The sequence below is a fragment of the Anolis sagrei genome, chromosome 5 (genome assembly GCF_037176765.1).
Source record: "Anolis sagrei isolate rAnoSag1 chromosome 5, rAnoSag1.mat, whole genome shotgun sequence".
NCBI lineage: Eukaryota > Metazoa > Chordata > Lepidosauria > Squamata > Dactyloidae > Anolis > Anolis sagrei.
This window is the reverse complement of record NC_090025.1, coordinates 36,794,966-36,813,642: the sequence shown is the minus strand read 5'-3', so window position 1 is coordinate 36,813,642 and position 18,677 is coordinate 36,794,966. Positions and strand designations below refer to the sequence as shown.

General features: G+C 37.2%; 1 protein-coding gene across 12 annotated transcripts in view; it reads right to left on the bottom strand.

The window, feature by feature from the left end:
- Positions 1-18,677, bottom strand: part of BLTP1 (bridge-like lipid transfer protein family member 1) — a 150,026-nt gene that overhangs the window by 35,749 nt on the left and 95,600 nt on the right. For 7 of the 12 annotated variants that reach the window (XM_060778979.2, XM_060778980.2, XM_060778985.2 and 4 more), the window contains 16 exons: positions 16,031-16,237; positions 14,389-14,627; positions 13,499-13,743; positions 13,119-13,224; positions 12,384-12,481; positions 10,906-11,091; positions 10,309-10,477; positions 9,888-10,099; positions 7,985-8,044; positions 5,442-5,640; positions 5,103-5,162; positions 3,751-3,977; positions 2,859-3,059; positions 2,521-2,651; positions 1,213-1,336; positions 360-469 (listed from right to left, as the gene is read on the bottom strand). In XM_060778979.2, coding sequence (XP_060634962.2) covers positions 360-469; positions 1,213-1,336; positions 2,521-2,651; positions 2,859-3,059; positions 3,751-3,977; positions 5,103-5,162; positions 5,442-5,640; positions 7,985-8,044; positions 9,888-10,099; positions 10,309-10,477; positions 10,906-11,091; positions 12,384-12,481; positions 13,119-13,224; positions 13,499-13,743; positions 14,389-14,627; positions 16,031-16,237 — 2,574 coding nt within the window. The remainder of the gene's footprint in view (positions 1-359; positions 470-1,212; positions 1,337-2,520; positions 2,652-2,858; positions 3,060-3,750; positions 3,978-5,102; positions 5,163-5,441; positions 5,641-7,984; positions 8,045-9,887; positions 10,100-10,308; positions 10,478-10,905; positions 11,092-12,383; positions 12,482-13,118; positions 13,225-13,498; positions 13,744-14,388; positions 14,628-16,030; positions 16,238-18,677) is intronic. The other 5 variants (XM_060778982.2, XM_060778983.2, XM_060778990.2 and 2 more) reach the window with 3 other exon arrangements.

Below are 18,677 nucleotides of genomic sequence, written 5' to 3'. Positions count from 1 at the left end.
ATATACAGGACAAATGTTGGAAGTGCGAATCTCAAGTAAGTACTTTCTATCATATGTGGTGGTCCTGTAAATCAGCAAAGAATTACTGGAAGGATGTTCAAAATAGAAATGAGAAAATACTTGACATAAGAATCCAACTGAAATTGGAATACTTTCTATTGGGCATTACAGACATAGAATTAGACAGAAATAAAGATACACTCTTCCTCCTGCCTCTGTTTAAAAGCCTCCAAAGAAGGAGACTCCATTATGTTATCATCTAATATACTCTTATATTATACATTTTAAAAATGAAAAGAAAGTATACAGATTATGATAATATATTTGGCCTGTCATTGGTATAAACATTTGTTCTTTACCTTGCTCTGTCCATTCTTTTCAGAGGTGGTCTTCCTGAGGCTGAAATGCTTTTGGATCGATTATAGCTCGGCTTGTAACCTAGTCCCCACTTGTCTTTCAGAGACGCTGCCTACAAAACACACATCATGATCTGTCTCAAAAGCACTCTTGGATAGTTTAACTTTATGGGTAACAAAATATTTATGAATGCATTGACAAGTATTTTTGTAAACTAAAGGCAAAACCCAGAAAAAGCTAAACACTCTTTGTTGCATTGATACCCAAATGCTCAACATCCCTTTAAATATGACAGCATTTAACTTTCCCTCCATACTGATATGTAGTCCACCTTGTTGATTAACATTGCTTCTCACATATATACAGTGTGTTGGGCAAGTGGGCTTATTAACAAAAGACCCTCCTCATAAATGTACAGCCGAGTAACATATTAGCAGCAGCGTGACCCAGTATTAGTAGCCCAAAGTGATAAAAAAACAAAAACACAGAGACCAATGTTATATATTCCTTAGGAGGCTTTTCTTTGTAGTAAAATAATATCGTTAAACTATTTACTATTTACATAACACAAATAAAGTTCAAGCTTCACACATGAGGCCTTCTCATACTGAGGTTTTCTCTTAGACTGAGGCCTACCTCACACTGTGAGGCCTTCTCACAGACTGAGACCTTTTTCTCACTGAGGTTTATGATGGCTACTAAACTACAGGCACACCTTCTTATATAGAACTGCCGCTTTTGCTGAGTTATTGCATCCCTTTAACCCCTTCAGTACTTGACTCATATTTTTGTAATTGGGTATGAAGACAGTAATGTTAATATGTTTGGAAAATGGGCTTCAGAAAAACTGCTCACCCTCATACTTGATCGTCGAAGTTTTTTGCGAACATCTCGACGAATGTCATTGACAGCTACTGACTCAAGCTGCTGATACCGCTGAATTTCTTGATTTATTGTTCCTTCACTTGCACCCAATTTCCTGAAGAAGGAATAACAAAATCTCTAAATAAGTAACATTAGGGAGCATAACATAGCATCAGTATTATAGAAGTAGAACTGAAGAGACATGGATTCAAAGTCTTAAACTAGCTGTTTCCCTTTTTTTGTCATATGAAGTTTAAAAAAGCAATAAAGACAGATACCATTTTGAGCTCTTTCATGGCAAAGTGAGATAAATATGATTTGGTTTTTTTAAAATGAAAACTTGAGTTCTGAATGTTCATTGTAAATAAAGCTTTTGGTTTCACAAAGATTAGAGTAGCTAATGTACCTTCAAGCAAGGTTATGTTGCTATCAGAGTTGGATATTCTGTACTAATCTAGCTTGAGATAAGCTACCACTGAAGGAACTAGAGACACATATTGCTATGGTGAATTGCTGCAATCCTATGATAGAGAGGTCTTCCCAGTCTGTGTCAATTAGCATGAAGTTTCCCCAAAGCAGGAGATCCTAAACCCTCCTCCCCCAGCTTCATTGAATACAAAGCTATTGCCATGGTTAAGGAAGTCTACCACCACTGATGGAAGACAGGAATGATAACTACCATTTTATACGGGATTTTATATGGGAAAGGGTTAATTGGTTATATAGTACATGTGATTTTAAACAGTTTTTAACTTTTGTATTTTATGTTTTATATGTTGTAGCTGCCTTGGGTCTGCTGTGGAGAAAGGTGGGGTAAAAATAGCATAAATAAATACACACACACACCTTAATTAGTACAAGCCAAATATCCAACAGGTTCAACTTACAAATGCATGCAAAACCTTTTGTGAAGTGGAAAATAATGTATTTATTCTTTAAAGCTGATAATAATAATAATAATAATAATAATAATAATAAACATTATTTATAGACTGCCCTCTCTCCCTGAAGAGACTCAGAGCTGTTTACATACAAAAAAGCAAACATTCAATGCTTTAATCAATTATGATTATTGGGAATGATAAATGCAGGAATGTGTAGGGCATGTGGTTTGGTAAAATGACAAACTAATACATCTTTTAATTTGGGTTTGGGTTTTTTTAAGGTTTCCCAGAAAAGAAAAATATTTTAAAACAAGCAAAACCTGCTGTCTTGATAAAAACATCAGTTGGAGTACAAGAAAGGCAAGAAGTCTAAATGAGAATTGTGATAGTTTAAAAAGAAAACACAGCCACTTACTTTAGATCGTCAATTACTTTGGCTTGTTCATTCAGCTCCCTTATATCTACTAAGCGTTTCACATACTTCCTTCCTCGTTGCTCTTGAATTTGGTTACTAGATGGACCCTGTCTCCGATACTCGGCATTCTCCTATATAAAAACAGGAAGAGTGTTTCATTTCAATGCCGGCTACCTGAGGCAATGCTTAAGAAGTAGGTGAAAAGAAGAAGAAAGAACTAGTTTCGCATCACCAATCAGAACAGCATGCAAAATCAGTTTTTATAAGCCAAATAATTGTTGATTAGTGACCCACGAATTTCACCATAAGTTTAGAGAGATGCTGTATATGCTACATACATGTCCCCATGAGCAAGACCTGCCCGCTTTTAAATGAGAACTGTTAGAGTTAGTAGTATCACTTGACGCTGATCCCGTCAGATATTCTACAGGAACAGAATAACGATGGCTTTTGGGGCTCAAGCCAAGCAGGTGATTGACAATCCGTTGCCCAAAAGTGAGCTTGTGAACATCTCCACATTGTGGACCACCATCTGATTTCTAAATGATAATAAATAGCAACATTAATAATTCAAATAATGCGGATGACTCTTTTTTCCTTGCTTTCAGACCTATCTTCAAGGGCTTCTGTACGTTTTTCTTGGCCTATACTTCCTCTTCAAACATTTTGAAGGAACTTGGCTCATTAATGTCCCAAAAATGCAAGCCACCTTATTTCTGATCATGACAAGAAGGTATCACAGAGACCTATTTTTGTTGCAATATTTCGTTGCAATATTTCTAGCTCCTGGTCCTTATTATTCTTGGAACATTATTTTGCCACCCCTTGTCCCTCACTTGTCATCTGTCAAGGACTAAAGTCTGGCAATGAACTAGCATTACAGTTGGCACCACATAAATACTGCAATACTAGCTGTGTTTTTAAGGGGACTTTAGATTCACGCTTTCTTGAAGAGTATTTCAACTTTTTGAGATCAACAACAAATTTAAAAGGTATTCCATGAGTTAATACAAGCTACTTTCCAAAAACTAAGCAGATTTTTCTATTGCAGTACACAAATGTAAATTTAGCACTCTTGGCTAAAGTTGCTCTCTCATTAAAATACTCACAGTGTCAAAAAAAAGACTGCGCCCTAAGTCTATCAAAATATGCATATATCAAAATGTCTAGTTTACTCAGAACCACAAAGGATATGGCAAACCTTTAGGATATTTTAATCTGTTCACTTACCACACTAACAGTGGGAGACATAGTATCAACTTCATCTTCATCGGATAGGTCAGCTATGTTAACCGAGTTAAGATCAGCAATATCATCTAAATCCTCTTCTCCTGTCAGTGTCGTCAGGGTATTTCCCAGAGCATTTAATCTTTTCCCAATGTTAGGATCCATGTGCACATCAATGCCGCACATCTTCCATAGCACATTAAGGGTCCACGTTCCCGCACTATTGCTTTCTGTTTCAATAAAAATAATGGGGGAAAGCAGCTAATAATTTTGCTTTATGATAACAGGAAATTTAGGCATGCAATAAAAAGTCAAACATTTTATATGTAGCCTCATGAACCCCTTCTCAAGGAGGGGGGAGGAGCCGCGGTGGTGCAATGGGTTAAATCCTTGTGCTGCTGAACTGCAAACTGCTGAACCTAAAGATTGGCAGTTCAAAACCATGAGATGGGGTAAGCTCCCATCTGTCAGTTCCATCTCCTGCCAACCTAGACGTTCCAAAACATGCAAATGTGAATAAATAGGTACCGCTTTGCCGGGAAAAGGCAGAGACGCTACAAGCAATCTTGTCAGCTACACAATCGAGAGGTGACAACACAGGCTTCTCGGCTGAAAATGGAGAAAGCATCTCCCCAGAGCCAGAGATGAGCATGGCCTCCAGAAATGAAAGGAGAAGCCTCTGCCTTTGTTTGTGTGTCTCATTGTATATGATTGTAAAGGCATTGGATGTTTGCCTATGTATGTAAATGCTGTAATCCACTCTAGGGAAGAAGGGTAGAATATAATAATAATAATAATAATAATAATAATAATAATAATAATATAATAATAATAATAATAATAATAATTTTACATGATGAGAAACATTACAATAGTTTCCCAAAGCCTGTTGCCTTATTTTACTGGTAGATGAAAAATAATTCTGAAGACATTCTTCAAACAGAAAATGATAATTACTGTTATTTTTCTCCAAATGTTCAACATCCACAGTAATAGACTGAATGGAATGAGCAGACAAGGAAATGTGAAGTCTAGGAAGGAAATGGCAGTGGAACCCCGGTAAGAGAAAGTCAAATTAAATACTGTAAGTATGTGTTTCCTGATTTCTAGAGCATTAAGAAGAAGATAATTAATCTTTTTAAAGTCTTGACTACTAACAAAATTGCTAACACTTCCTGTAATTTCTTAATTTGTTTGTTAAGATAAAGAAAAGGTCACATTAAACACTAAACAGGATAATGAAGGCATAGTGAAAAAGGGAGAACTACATTTATATGCTGCAATTGTTTTGAAAGAGAATGCTGTAAAAAAAAGCTGAGGGGAAAAACTGTGTGAATATATGAAATAAATTTTACCCGCAGCTGCTTGCCCTGTTGTCCTTGAACATACTTCATAAGTCCCATCTGGTACCACACCTAAAAAAAAGAGGGAAATATGGTGGGCTTACCAGTGCATCAAAAGTCTTTTTGGGGAGGGGGGAGTTGCAAATAAATTGAATAAATTATGTTAAAGCATTTCTTTTTCATGAATTTATATTTATGGACAAATTATTAAACACAATTGAGACTTCTGAGTTCTACGTTTTTATAGTTAAGTCTATATAACTCAATTACTTTAAGCAAGGAAACTACTCTTTTTTGAATCAAGAAGGCAAAGGACCACTAGAGGACAATACAGAAAGAAAAATGGCTTACAAGCATTCATAACCAGATCTGCTCGTGCTTCTGGTTTCCAGTCATCCCAACTCGTTTCAAAGCCATCAGCAAAACGGATACAGAAGTTTTTAAAATGCCCTTTGCTGACCAGAGACTCGGAAGAGCAGGCAGTAATTAAAGTGCTTTCAATAGTCAGGACTAATGCAGAGCCAGTGTCTAGATCAGCTGTATGATTACTCTGTCAAAAAAGGAAGACATCGATTACTACAAAGCCTATATGTTCTAAAAAGACCTTTGTTGTTTTGTTTATAAACTTTTTAAATATATTTTTCGCTTACAAAGTATGCACACAGGCAGACATGTGGTATTTGTTGTGGGCCCAGTATTTGTCTAATTTGTTTCATTCGGGGTTTCGTTTTGTACTGTCCATTCTGATGGCATGAAACGATAATCCAATTTTTGTACGGGAGAAGGGGTGAAACGAAAGAAAAAGCTGCACGGTTACTGTTCCTTTGTTTGGTTTTCGGGCCCTGTGGCTTTGCTCATGTGGCCTTCTGCATGCCTCAGAGGAGGAGGAGCAGGTATCTGGGTCAATCAGAGCCCAAGAAAACAGTGATGCTGCCAGGCTATATATGGAGAGACTGCCCCCATCGGTGGTATCTTAAACCCTGCCTTTAACCTCATATCTCCTCTGCAGATCCAGAGGAAAACATCTCAGAATCAGTGGTATCTTAAGCCCTGCCTTTAACCTCAGGTCTTCTCTGCAGATCGAGAAGAAGGGAAAGAGGGAAAGTTTTATTAATAGAAAGAAAGAAAAATCCCTAAAAATCGGGGGATGACCCAAACGTTATAAAACTTGGTGGACTAAGAGTGGTTGATGTGCTCTCTATATGTGGCCATTTTCACTTCTCTAGTCCTAATACAGAGGGGAAGGGGAGCCTGGGAAGGCTGTCCATGTTGGCCACTGGTCCACAGATTTTTGTTCATTTGGATGAAAAAACGAAATAGCTCATTTGGAAAGACCCCATTTTCAGAAGCAGCACTCAAAAAATGAAAATGGGGCCATACGAATGAAACAAACCAAAACGGATAGTGATTCTATATAAATGCACAAGACTAACACACGTCACATAAATGCAAGTTATTCTAAAACAGGGGTTCTCAAACTTTTTCAGCTGGGGAGCCCCTTTTGAAGCAAAAGGTTCTCAAGGATTCCCTAGAAATGTTTATATATTTATATCAGACACGAACACACTTTTTGACCAACATAAACTTAACATTATTTCTGTGGAAGATCTCAGGGCCATACAGTCCAAGGGGAAAGGATTTGAGTGCCAAGGGAGGTGAGGAAAAGGGCTTCTTGTGGCAAGGGAAGCGAGGGAAAAGGGTTTTTGGCAAAAGGAGGCTGAGAGGAAAAGGCTTTTTGCAGTGAGAAAGGTAAATTGAAAAGGCTTTTGGTGGTGAAGGAGGAGAGGAGCAGGAAAGAGGAGACAAAGCTTGGAGACGTAGGAGGAGGAGGTGGAGGGAACCGTGGAGCCCCTCAGTATGCTTCATGGAGCCCCAGGGGCTCTGTGGAGCAAACTTTGAGTACTGCTGCTTCAAAATAAATGGCTTTCAATCCGTTGACTATCTGGTACCTCTATTAAGTCAATCCCTAGAATACACAAGCCATTTTCTTTATAAATGTGCATAAGCTTTCAATTAAGTAACATATTTCAATGTTGTTGTTTTTTATCAGGGACCGCTTTGACCAGGAACCACTTTGATCAGGGACCACTCTCCAACATCAGTACTAAAAGGGTTATGAATCAGTTTTTGGTCAACTTTAGATTTGGTTTGGTTATTTGGGGTGCTGATTCAGAATATTATATTGGATAGATCACATCAGCTCTAGTTTCTGATACAGAACACCCATAGTCACCATCTGCTCGCCCTCAGAAAACCATATTTAATAATCTAGAGCTGATGTGGTCTATCCAGTGCAATTTTCTGAATAAGCACCCCCAAATAACCCCAGGGACAGGCCTAAAAATGAAGACACCAAGGTGCCCCCACTTCCAGGCACCACATGGAATGGCTGTGCTCAGGGGGCGGGAGGGAGAAAGAGGAGAAGCAGCAGTCAGGAGGCTTGTTGTCATGCCTTTCATTAGTAATCAGCCTCTCCACACCCAACATCCCCATTGCCTCGGCACCATAAGAGGGTTTCACGAGACCAGTTGTTCTCGTTGCAGTGGTGGCTGCGGACCATATTTTAGTTCTTGCAGACCATAAGTCGGGAACCACTGTTATAGAATAAATATGTATTAATGCTATTTCTTAATGCTAGTTGTTTGTCCTGCCACACACAGCACAATCCACATTTTATAAAGTGTATTTTCCAAGGAGTAATCTCCTTGAATTGCTTCTTAGAGAGCAATTTTCTTTCTACAAGCTCAAGCATAATAAAATTATGAAAAAAGGTTTTATGTTTCATGTCTAATATGAACACACAAGATGAGAGGGAATATCTAAGTCACTCACTTTGTTACATTTTGCTAAACATGGGGAAATATAATTCATTACATATAGCACTTATTACTTACACAGTAATTCTGTTTTTCTTTCTGTCCCCCAAAATTAATCTTGTGCCCCTGCCTCTGAATCTGTACCAATATTAAAAGCATTGCAATCATATGTTTTGGTTATTACTTTTAAAAGATCCCAAAATATAACTATATAGATAGATAGATATAGTATCAAAATAGTACATTGCTCTATGGTCCAGTTGTATTATGCAATTCAATTGACAGTAGATACCATTAAATCCTGTTTACTCTACTCTGACAGTAAAACCCAACAAGCAAATATTACTACACTACTTTTCAAAACACAACTATTTTTATTTGGTTTTATACAATCCACATCTATTTAGTTGTCTCGTGTTAGGCTTTGTTGCAGTGGGCCTTCCAGAGAATTGTAATGCTAGGCTCAAATCACTACACTACGCTGGCTCTCATGTTAGGCTACAAGGAGTATATGTTAATATTAGCCTCTTTGAGTCTCCTTTGTGGAGAGAAAAAGCAGGGTATAAATAAACATAATAACAATAATAACAACAATAATAACCTTTCAAGGAAAATATAGTCACTTTCACCTAAATCCAATTGTCAGTCCTAACTAGAATAGATCCAGTGAATCACTGCAAACTACTCCATATACATTTCATTGATTCTGTTTTAATTTTGAAAATGGCCCTCATCCCATTTTAGCAGCAATTTTGTACTATATTCTAATTTGTATATAAATGGTCAATAGAAATAAATGCATTATCTATCTCTGAAGTATTACAATTTTAAAATATGTGTTCACTGTACAATTTAGAGTATTCAGGAAAATAATTTCCCTAACGAAGTGAACAATTGTGTTGACTACACTACCCTTGACATAATTTAGATACAATCTGCAGAACTACTTCCCATTTCAGGGAATCAAACATTTCAACTTATAATTACCATATATACTCAAGTCTAAGCTGACCTAAATATAAGCTGAGGCACCTAATTTTACTACCAAAAAATGGAAAAACATATTGACTTGAGTATAAGTTGAGGGTGGGAAATGCAGCAGCTACTGGTAAATTTCAAAATAAAAAAAATAGATACCAATAAAATTACATTAATTGAGGCATCAGTAGGTTCAATGTTTTTGAATATTTATATAAAACTGTAATTTAAGATAAGACTGTCCAACTCTGATTAAACCATTATTCTAACCTTTATCAGTAAATGTGCCTGAGCATCCTTCCAATACTAAGAGTAAAATAATAAATATAATAATAATTAGAGTAAAATAATAAATGCAATAACAATAATAAATAGAGAAAAATAATAATTATACTAAAGTAATAGACTAAAGTAATAAATGTAATTAAAAATTGAGTTAAATAATAAATGTAATAAAAATAATAATAGAATAAAATAATGTAATAATAGAGTAAAATAATAAATGGAATAAAATAACAACAACAACAACAACAACAACAACAACAACAACAACAGATTAAAATAATAAATAACCTTGACTTGAGTATAAGCCGAGGGGGGCTTTTTCAGCCTAAAAAGGGCTGAAAAACCCGGCTTATACTCGAGTATATATGGTATACTGTTTTCACAAATTTCTAGCTTTCACTTTATAAATGCTTGACATTTTCAGTTGAGTGGATTTCAAGAACTGCTATTTATTCTTTCAATAGTAATGCTTATTAGAGTTTGCAAAACCGGTATGTATAAAGTGCAGGGATTCCATTATTTCTTTTTTTAAAGTATATTTTATCCCCAAATCATAGAGGTACTATATCATTGCAATTTCAAAGTTCATTCAGCTATATTTATATATAAAAGCTTGTTCTGAATACTTATTTTAATTTCATTTATTTTCCCCTTTATTTTTCCCAAAACAGGATGTATTCATTGCTACTTCAGTCAGATCTTTTACTTTCTTTCGTACCTGTGGTGCGTTTGTGATGGGCAGGCAAATCCCCAAGTCATTAACTGTTAGCTGGAGGAAGAGTGTTCCAAAAGCTTGAGCAGATGTTTGCTGGATGCCGGGCAGCATATCAACTATCTCCTTTGTGGCCATATGAATATCTTTATTCAAGGCCATTCTCTGTTCATTCCAGTTGTCATAAGCAGCCTTGTAATTCAGCCAGAAAAGCACAGCTTTGCAGAAGGAAAAATGTTTTTTAAGTCATGTTGACAGTAAGGTTTTGTGACTTATCCCTGATATTATTCTACTTCTAGACAACTGTTTTAATATGGCAAAGAATTAAAGCAGCAAAATGTCTACAACTTTTAATTCAAATGAATAAAAACTCCTGTTTACATTGCTATTCAGTGTAAAAAAATTGTGAAACACAAAACATTAGTACCTCTATCAAAAGCCACAGGTTGAGCAAAAACGATTGGTCTGTTCAAAGTGATGAGCACAGCTTCTCGATCTGATGAACCACTGATTTCCTCTCTGAGGGCATTCCTTAATCCAATTCTGGTCTTAAAGTAAGCAACCTGATGGAAGTCTGATCCAGCTTCTTCATAAACCTTAAAAGCATTCCAACACACAACATGCTAGGATACGGCACAGCAAAAGATTGAATTTGACACTACATAAACAGAAATATGTTTGCATTTGCATGTATGTGTGTGTGGTAATCTTAAAAGGATGCACACTTTGGATAGAGCTCTGCTCATGAAACCAAACTTGTGAAACTCTCCTTAAACCTCTGTGTCCATTTTAAGATCTCCATCAAAGAGAAAGACCCTCTGAATCAGAACAGAAACCAGCATGGGGATTGATGAAGGAAGAGGATCCAGTAAACTAATCTCTAAATCCTCCTGGTCACCCAAAGGTCAAACTTCAATTTAATCTGAATATTTTTAACCTTATGGTTAACATTTCCTTTTTTATTCCCTTTTGGAAACTACGCAATATCACTGGCAGAATTTGAAAAGGAATGTTAAATTCTTACCTGATGTTTAACAATTTGTCCTAATGCCAGATTTAAGTCAACTTGGCATTTACCAAAGAGTTTCAGGTAGCTGGTACTACCAGGCATGGCTTTGGTTTGTATTCTGTTTGACAGCTCCAGTTCTATTAGCCCTGTTTCAAATCTTACAGCCCTCATGGATGGCGTTGTGGCTGTAACCTGGATACCCTAATATAGATACGGAAAGATGTTACAGACATTTAAAGATGTGCCTTGGCAGTTGGGAAAAATCTTCTGTCTTTTACAGGAAACTACTGAAAAGTGATCATTCTTTGGTTTATTCCTTACATTTAGAAAATATTGTTACAGACACATATCACAATAATGGACTTCTACTAAGAGACAGGAACATAGAAGATCTTCATAACTTTTTGCAATGTCTTTTTTACTATATTGAAACAGACCAGCAAGAGGGCTTACATGAATGTCTAGATAAAGATGGATAGACAGAGGCATATGCACAGACGCAAATAAAATAATAATCTTTGTCCAAAAACCTTTCAAAAACAGCCCAATAGAGTTATTCCCTTACCGAGGAGCAGGAAAGGTGGAGAGAGGACAAAAAACATGTGCTGAATCCACTTATTAGGCTTGTGCACTGATTCGGTTTGGTGGTTCCCTTCAGCCAATCCGGCTTGTTCGGCTGGCCATAACGGCAAGGGCTCAGCCACCAAGGTTTTTTTTTTTTTTGGCCAAAATGGCCCACATGGCTGCTGGACGTGGCGTCTTCCTTTCTATTTGGGAGCATACGGCACATGCTTCCTTAACCCCATTCCTCAAACCCAGACTCTATCGAAAGGAAGAAAGGAAAGGAGCCCAGGAAGGGTGCTTCCATAACCCCATTCTTTAAACCCAGAGTCCCTTGAAAGAAAGAAAGGAAAGGATCCAGGAGGGGTGCTTCCTTAACCCCGTTCTTCAAACCCAGTCTCCCTTGAAAGGAACAAAGGAAAGCGTCCCAGGAGGGTACTTCCTTAACCCCATTTTTCAAACCCAGACTCCCTTGAAAGGAAGACAAGAAAGGGTCCCAGGAGGGGTGCTTCCTTAACCCCGTCCTCAAACTTAGGCCCTCTTGAAAGGAGCCTTGTAAGTTCCCCATTCCCACCAATGGGCTGGATCTTCCCAGATCTTTCGCCTGCCTAGCCAAAACCAGATTTTTCTGTTAGCCAATTTTCAGGAGGCTTACGAAAACAGATTTGAGTACCCAACAACATTCGGATATCAAAAACGGCTCCCCCTCCAACCGAATTGCACAAGCCTACTTACCACTTACAGCTCTTTAGTCTCATATCTTGGCATCATTCAATTGTTAAATCACAGCAATCTTGAAAGAACGAACTATGTTGGCCAATGAAAGGTGACGTAAAATATATCCTTACAGAATGACTATTGGTTGAGTTAACAGTTAAAAGGAATTATGTCTATGGTTTTACTTTAAAAAAATACGATGAACTGAAAAGTACCTTAAACTGCAGACTCAAAGAATAAAGGAGGATCTTTGGCTTTTCACCATAAGTTGTTCCATCATGTTCATTCCAAAGAGGAATTGGCTGCTCTCCTCCTGCAAGTATTTGAAAAACCAGTTGACAAAGAACCCATAATTTCCCCTTCTTTCCTTGTTAAAATGCATATTCGAATATAATGCATCTAACATATCCCTCTTTAAGAGCCAAACTACATATGTAGTTGATCTTTAAGCAGATATTCCAAGTTTTTTTCAAACAATTACAAGTAATTCTGATTTTATTTTATTGACCTATATTATGAAAGTTATGAAAGTATATTACCTACATTATTTATTTATTTATTTATTTCTTGCATTTATTGACCGCCCCTCTCAGCCCGAGGGCGACTCGGGGCGGTGAACAGCAACAAAGAAGACAGTGTACAGTAAGCCAAAACAATACAGACCGGACAAATACAACATAACATATACTTCAACTAAAAATCCGCTTCGCCAAGTCCTGGGGTCATAGCCAAACTCGTAGTCCTAAATCATTCCATTGTCATTCAACACTCAGTTGAAGGCCTGCTCGAAGAGCCATGTTTTCAGGCTCCTACGAAAGGCCATCAATGAGGGCGCCTGTCTAACTTCAGCAGGGAGGGTGTTCCACAGTTTGTGATCTAATATACCATACAGAAAAATCAACAAAAGTATTAACCTCTTAAGACCCTTTAATAAAAAATATTAGGTTTACCTGAGACTTTCTGAATTACTTCATTGACCTCTTTCATAAACACTTTCTGTACAAAGACCAGATGGTTCAAAAGCTCTGTTGTAAGATTATGCTCAAAGGATCCAACCTGGAAGGGAAAAATATGAGTTATGTTATATAAATAAGTTTTAATATATTTTAATGAAGATGTCCCTCATTAAGAAAAACTTAAAGCATATAGCAGCAAAACTTAGTTTATATTGTTCACCCAACTCAAAGTGCTATTATCAAAACCACATTATAAATGTTTGTCCTGAAACCTGGGTGTAAAGAGCCAAATGTGTACAAATAAGTTGCCAATATTCAACAGAACACCTTACAATGAAATCTTTAAGAGATCAAAGGCCCATTTAAATACAAACCTCAGCAACACAACGCAAATAGTTTCCCTGGAGATAGTAGCCTTGCTTAGTGGGTAGTTCATCTATGCTCCATATGTGATCTGAATAGGTATCGTGTTCCTCCATTACATATTTCCCTGACATTGTTACAGGAGGGAGGTTAAGACTGGCGGAAGGAGGGATAGTAGACATATCAGTGGCTGAAACCTTTGAGGTGAACCGCAACCTGTGATTTGGCAGCTCAAATGTAAACCTTGTTTGTGCACCTGTGAAAGGAAAAGATATATGCTCAATTTAGTATTCTATATTAGAAAAGCAATTCACAGACTTCTGGTATCATTTATTAATGGAATATTGGAATTCTGAGTTGCATATATTTATTTATGTATTTTTAAAAATCTATTTTATCCATTCATTCATTTAATTTAGATTTGTTAATTTATATAATGGTTTATATGTAAGTAATTCCTTCATATAACAACTGACTCCATGCATAGAGTAAATAAATACATCAGCAATAAAGTTAAAAAAAAAACCCTACAAGAATAAGATATCTATTTCTAGGACCTCAGCCTCTGTCAGTCACGTGTGTGTGTGTGTATGTGTATTCCAGACTTCCAATAGATTTACCAGGCAGCGTTTTAAAAAGCAGTATTTTGAAAACTGGCTATACTATGGAGACTGTACACTAACAGCGAAGGTAACGGTATATATTGATTAATGAATAACATATATTCATGGGTACTACCATTCGAACACAAAATTGGGAACCAAAAGCAAAAATAGAATAGAGACACATTCCTTCATCACACACATAAGAGGAGCAGTTATTCTGATTCAGAAAACTTTCTATCCAAAATTAAGAACATGCACATGCCAAACGAAACAAAGCCAATTTAACGATGCGTTACCTGTCATCCCATGACTTCTCATTCTTCCCATCTTGTACTCAGCTTTTAAGGATGGCAAGAGTGCTGCTCCAATTGCAATTCCGTCAATCATAGCACTGAATTTAAGGACAATTGGCTTCTTCTCCAAACCTTCAGGGAGCTGAGGGAATTCGTTTGTTTCAATAGGTGTCTGGTTTACACTCGTAGGGGTTTTTTCTGCAGGCAATGGCGTTGCAATATCTTCTTTTGCAGGCTGTGGACTATTTGCACAACAAGAACATGGCAGTTACTGGATACTGTAATATTTTTGGTAATATAGATAGTCCCCGAGTTACAAACATCCAACTTACAAATAACTCCTAGCTAAGAACAGGGGTGAGACAACAGGAAGTGAGAGAAATCTACTCCCAAAAGGGAACTTTGTTCCTGAAAGAGTTATCATGGGGAAAATGTGTCTCCACTGAAGCTTTCTCACGAATCCTTGTTTTCACAACAAGCCAAATTTTTCAAAATCCAATTATCACAAGGATAGAAAGTGAGGTGAAATCTTCTGAACAGAGGCACTTTTGAGCCTCTTCTAGAACTCTCATTGTTTACCCTTACTTTAGCCCTTTTTCGTTAGAGGGAATTAGTATTTTGTGTATAGTTTTGTGGGGGGGGGGGGGGTCAGTCTAGATAGCTTGTTTTCCTTTGAAGCCTCCATTGCCCTGCCCCTTTAAGAACCCCCTCGAGGTGGAGCCTCAGGCAAGGCACTTCTGATTCTTGGAGGAGTTAGCCTTTTTGGTGAATAGAAGGTGAAGAGACAGGAAAGCCAGAAAGTCTTCAAAATAGCACGTCCAGTCGGAGCTGTATTCAAGTCTGGTTGGAGCTGTATTCTTGTCCAATCAGAGTGGTAAATAAAAATAAAAATAAAATAAAAATAAACTATCATGTTGCTAGTCAAAGCAGAGAGAGAGAGAGAGAGAGAGAGAGAGAGATAGAGATTCCTTAACTGCTGCTACTGCGGCGGAAGGAAGGAACTAGAGTGGCAGCCCCACCTACTGGCTATATATACTATCCGGGGGGGGGGGGGGATGGGGGGGGCTTCTGCCAAAAAGTATCCTTTTAAGATTCTAGAGAGTTCCGAAACTGTCTGCACAGGTGCAGAAAACCCATATGTGTGCATTTCACAGGACCACGCAGAGGAAAGTAGAAGAAATAAAGATTCAAGAGCCTGAGTTCCACCAGAACAGTGTCTATCTCTCAAAGGATTTACCTTTCCTCATAAAGACGTTGTAGTGAGACTCAGGAGGAGAGAAAAAGTCTAAAATTCTTGTTGGTTAATAAATTCTTGTTTGATTCAATAATATAGTCTCCGATCTGTTCCCTGTGCAGCCAGTTCACCTTCCAAGTAGTTAAGATACCGTGGGGGCAGAACAGACACAAGACAGCAAAACGAACACCACAGGGGTGTTATAAGTAAATAGGTAGACAGATATGGCTGGAATTATACTTAAAAATGCACCTATTCCAACTTATAAACAAATTAAATTAAATAACAAACCTACGGAACTTATCTGGTTTGTAACTTGGGGACTGCCTGTATATAAAGTATTAGATTGCTTATATCTATTGACTTGTAACCAATTAGGTCTCCAAATGATATATCAACGGTAGAACTCACGCTGTACTTGGCTGTCTGATAAGATCAGATATCTGTTTTGAAAGCTGGTGAGAACTGCGCACCATCATGCTGTGGAGTGTAGCTGGATGCTGAGGAATGTTGATGCTAATAGCACCTACTTTGAAGACAGCAGCATTGTTTGTTTTCAGCCCCCTTTGGGCACTATAAAGAGCTTGCGATTTGGCAATGCTACATTTCACCACCGTTCTAAGAAGAAACAAAGAACTTGTTTATTTATATACTAAATAATTTATATAATAAATTGTTTTACAATAGATGACCTGGATAGAATTTCTACATAATTATCTGACACTATTAAGTAGTTTTAATGCTTCAAGACAGTAGTTATATAAAAAGATATACCGTATATTCCAGCATATAAGATGACTGGGTGTAAAAGACGACCCCCAACTTTTCCAGTTAAAATATAGAGTTAAGACTAATCCCATGCATAAGACTACACCCGCGTATAAGACGACCCGTCACTTTTGAGAAGATTTTCTTGGGTTAAAAAGTAGTCTTATATGCCAGAATATACTGTATATCTGTGACTGAATAGAAAATTAAGTGCATAAAGTCATGACTCAATGGAATAATAATTAAACTCAGAAGCCTGAAGTTATACACTAGCAGAAACAATCAATCAATTTTAAACTATTTTGTGAAGAGATATCCGCTACAGAGCACTAAAAATCAGTGCTCTGATTTTTAGCTGATCCAGTCTTACTATAAACTACTGCATATAAAAGTGCAAAATAACATAATTTAAGTAATTATAAACACAACACCTATTTGGGAACATCTCTTAATCTCACTCTGATTTTAATTCCCTTTCAAACATTTTTTCAATATTGGCTGTGATTTAACAGGCAAAACCTTCTGAAATCTAATTCCAAGTGCATGCCTCTATTTAGTAAAAATGTGAAATGCATTCTTCATTACTAAAAGGTGAGCTTCAAATGAAAATATTATGATGTCATGCTTTCGATGTATAACAGTATGTTATACATAATTGAAAAGTGAGTAGAATCAGGGCATATTCAATATATTTTAATAGACAAAACAAATGACATCTCAAAAAAATAATCTTAGCTTTTTGTACCTTCCAAAGCTTCATCCAAATAACAAGAAGAAATATATATTATTAGCTATTACTATCTTTGGGAAGTGCTTCTACTTGACATTCCAAAGCCTGCAGATGGAATTCTTATTTGGGTGTTGTTTATCCAGTTTTAAGCAATAGGTGAAAAGTAGAGTCATATTGCTGTCTCTTCTGCCGCTGATAACCTCACAAAGAAAGCAAAATCTCTGATGGAGAGAAGCCCCTGTTCAAATATTGCAGTGGTTCTTAACCTGTGGGTTCCCAGATGTTTTGGCTTTCAACTCCCAGAAATCCTAACAGCTGGTAAACTGACTGGGATTTCTGGGAGTTGTAGGCCAAAACACCTGGGACCCACAGGTTGAGAACCATTGAAATATTAACTATCTGCCACATTAATAGAAATCTCTTCAGATATACTGCTTTTTAGGTGAGGAAATTGCAGACAGTGGTTAGGCAGTCCCCTCTTCATTGGTTGATTCCAAAAAGTGAAGTACTCATGTATAGGTTAAGGGCAGGTTTTGGGGCCAAAATTATGGATTTTGAAATGACTCGTAAGTAAGTTGAGGGTCATTCTGTAAAGAGGGGAACTCAGTGATGCCAACTCATGGGGCAGCTACTCCTGGCCATCACCACCATTTCTCTACTCAGACTTTCAAAAATTCCAGTCAGTGTCATGGTTGAGTGAGCAGAAGTGTTTCTTTTATAGTCTTCCGAGATGGACTACTCAGAGAAGGGCATGGTCCTTTTTTGTATAAGAGTTGAGGTACAGTACTCCCACTGACCTGTGAATTAGTCAACCCAGGTTTTTCAAGTTGATCTTTTTGACTAACATTTTCAGAAATATACATTATACAGGGTAATGCTCTAACTGGGCTAGGATGGCATATAACCATAAGCAATCCCTAAACTTTCACTGAAATTTTACCTCCACAGATTGCAGGCTTAAATGATACAAAGTTTAGAAGATATGATGAACCAATCATTTTTTTCAATTTTGAAGTCTCACATCCAGTCACTTTAAAATATTTCCCAATTTATTCAATTCATACCTTTCTCATTGCAAAAGAAAAACTAGATCTTACTAGTTAGTTTCTTTTAGTTAAGCTTTAACAATCAAATCTCATGGCCTGGCCACAAGTTATATTATCTTTCATTTATTAAAGACTATAACCAGTCAGGAGAAGGGACTGGCAAAACAAAAACAACTGTTTGAGTACTCCTGGCCTAAGAAAGCCCGATGAAATTCATGGGGTCGCCATTAAGTCAACAGGTGACCTGAATGAGAAACACATAATGGGATTTAGATATCTGACTCAATAGCCTGCTACTCCTAGAAACAAATGTATTATATAATAATGAGATATTTCCTTCAAAAGACATTGGAACTCTCTGCCCCGGAAAGTGGAGTTGGCTCTTTCTTTGGAGGCTTTTAAACAGAAGCTGGATGGCCATCTGTTGGGGTGCTTTGAATGTAATTTTCCTGCTTCATGGCAGGGGGTTGAACTGGATGGTGCACGAGGTCTCTTGTGATTCTATGGCAAGTGT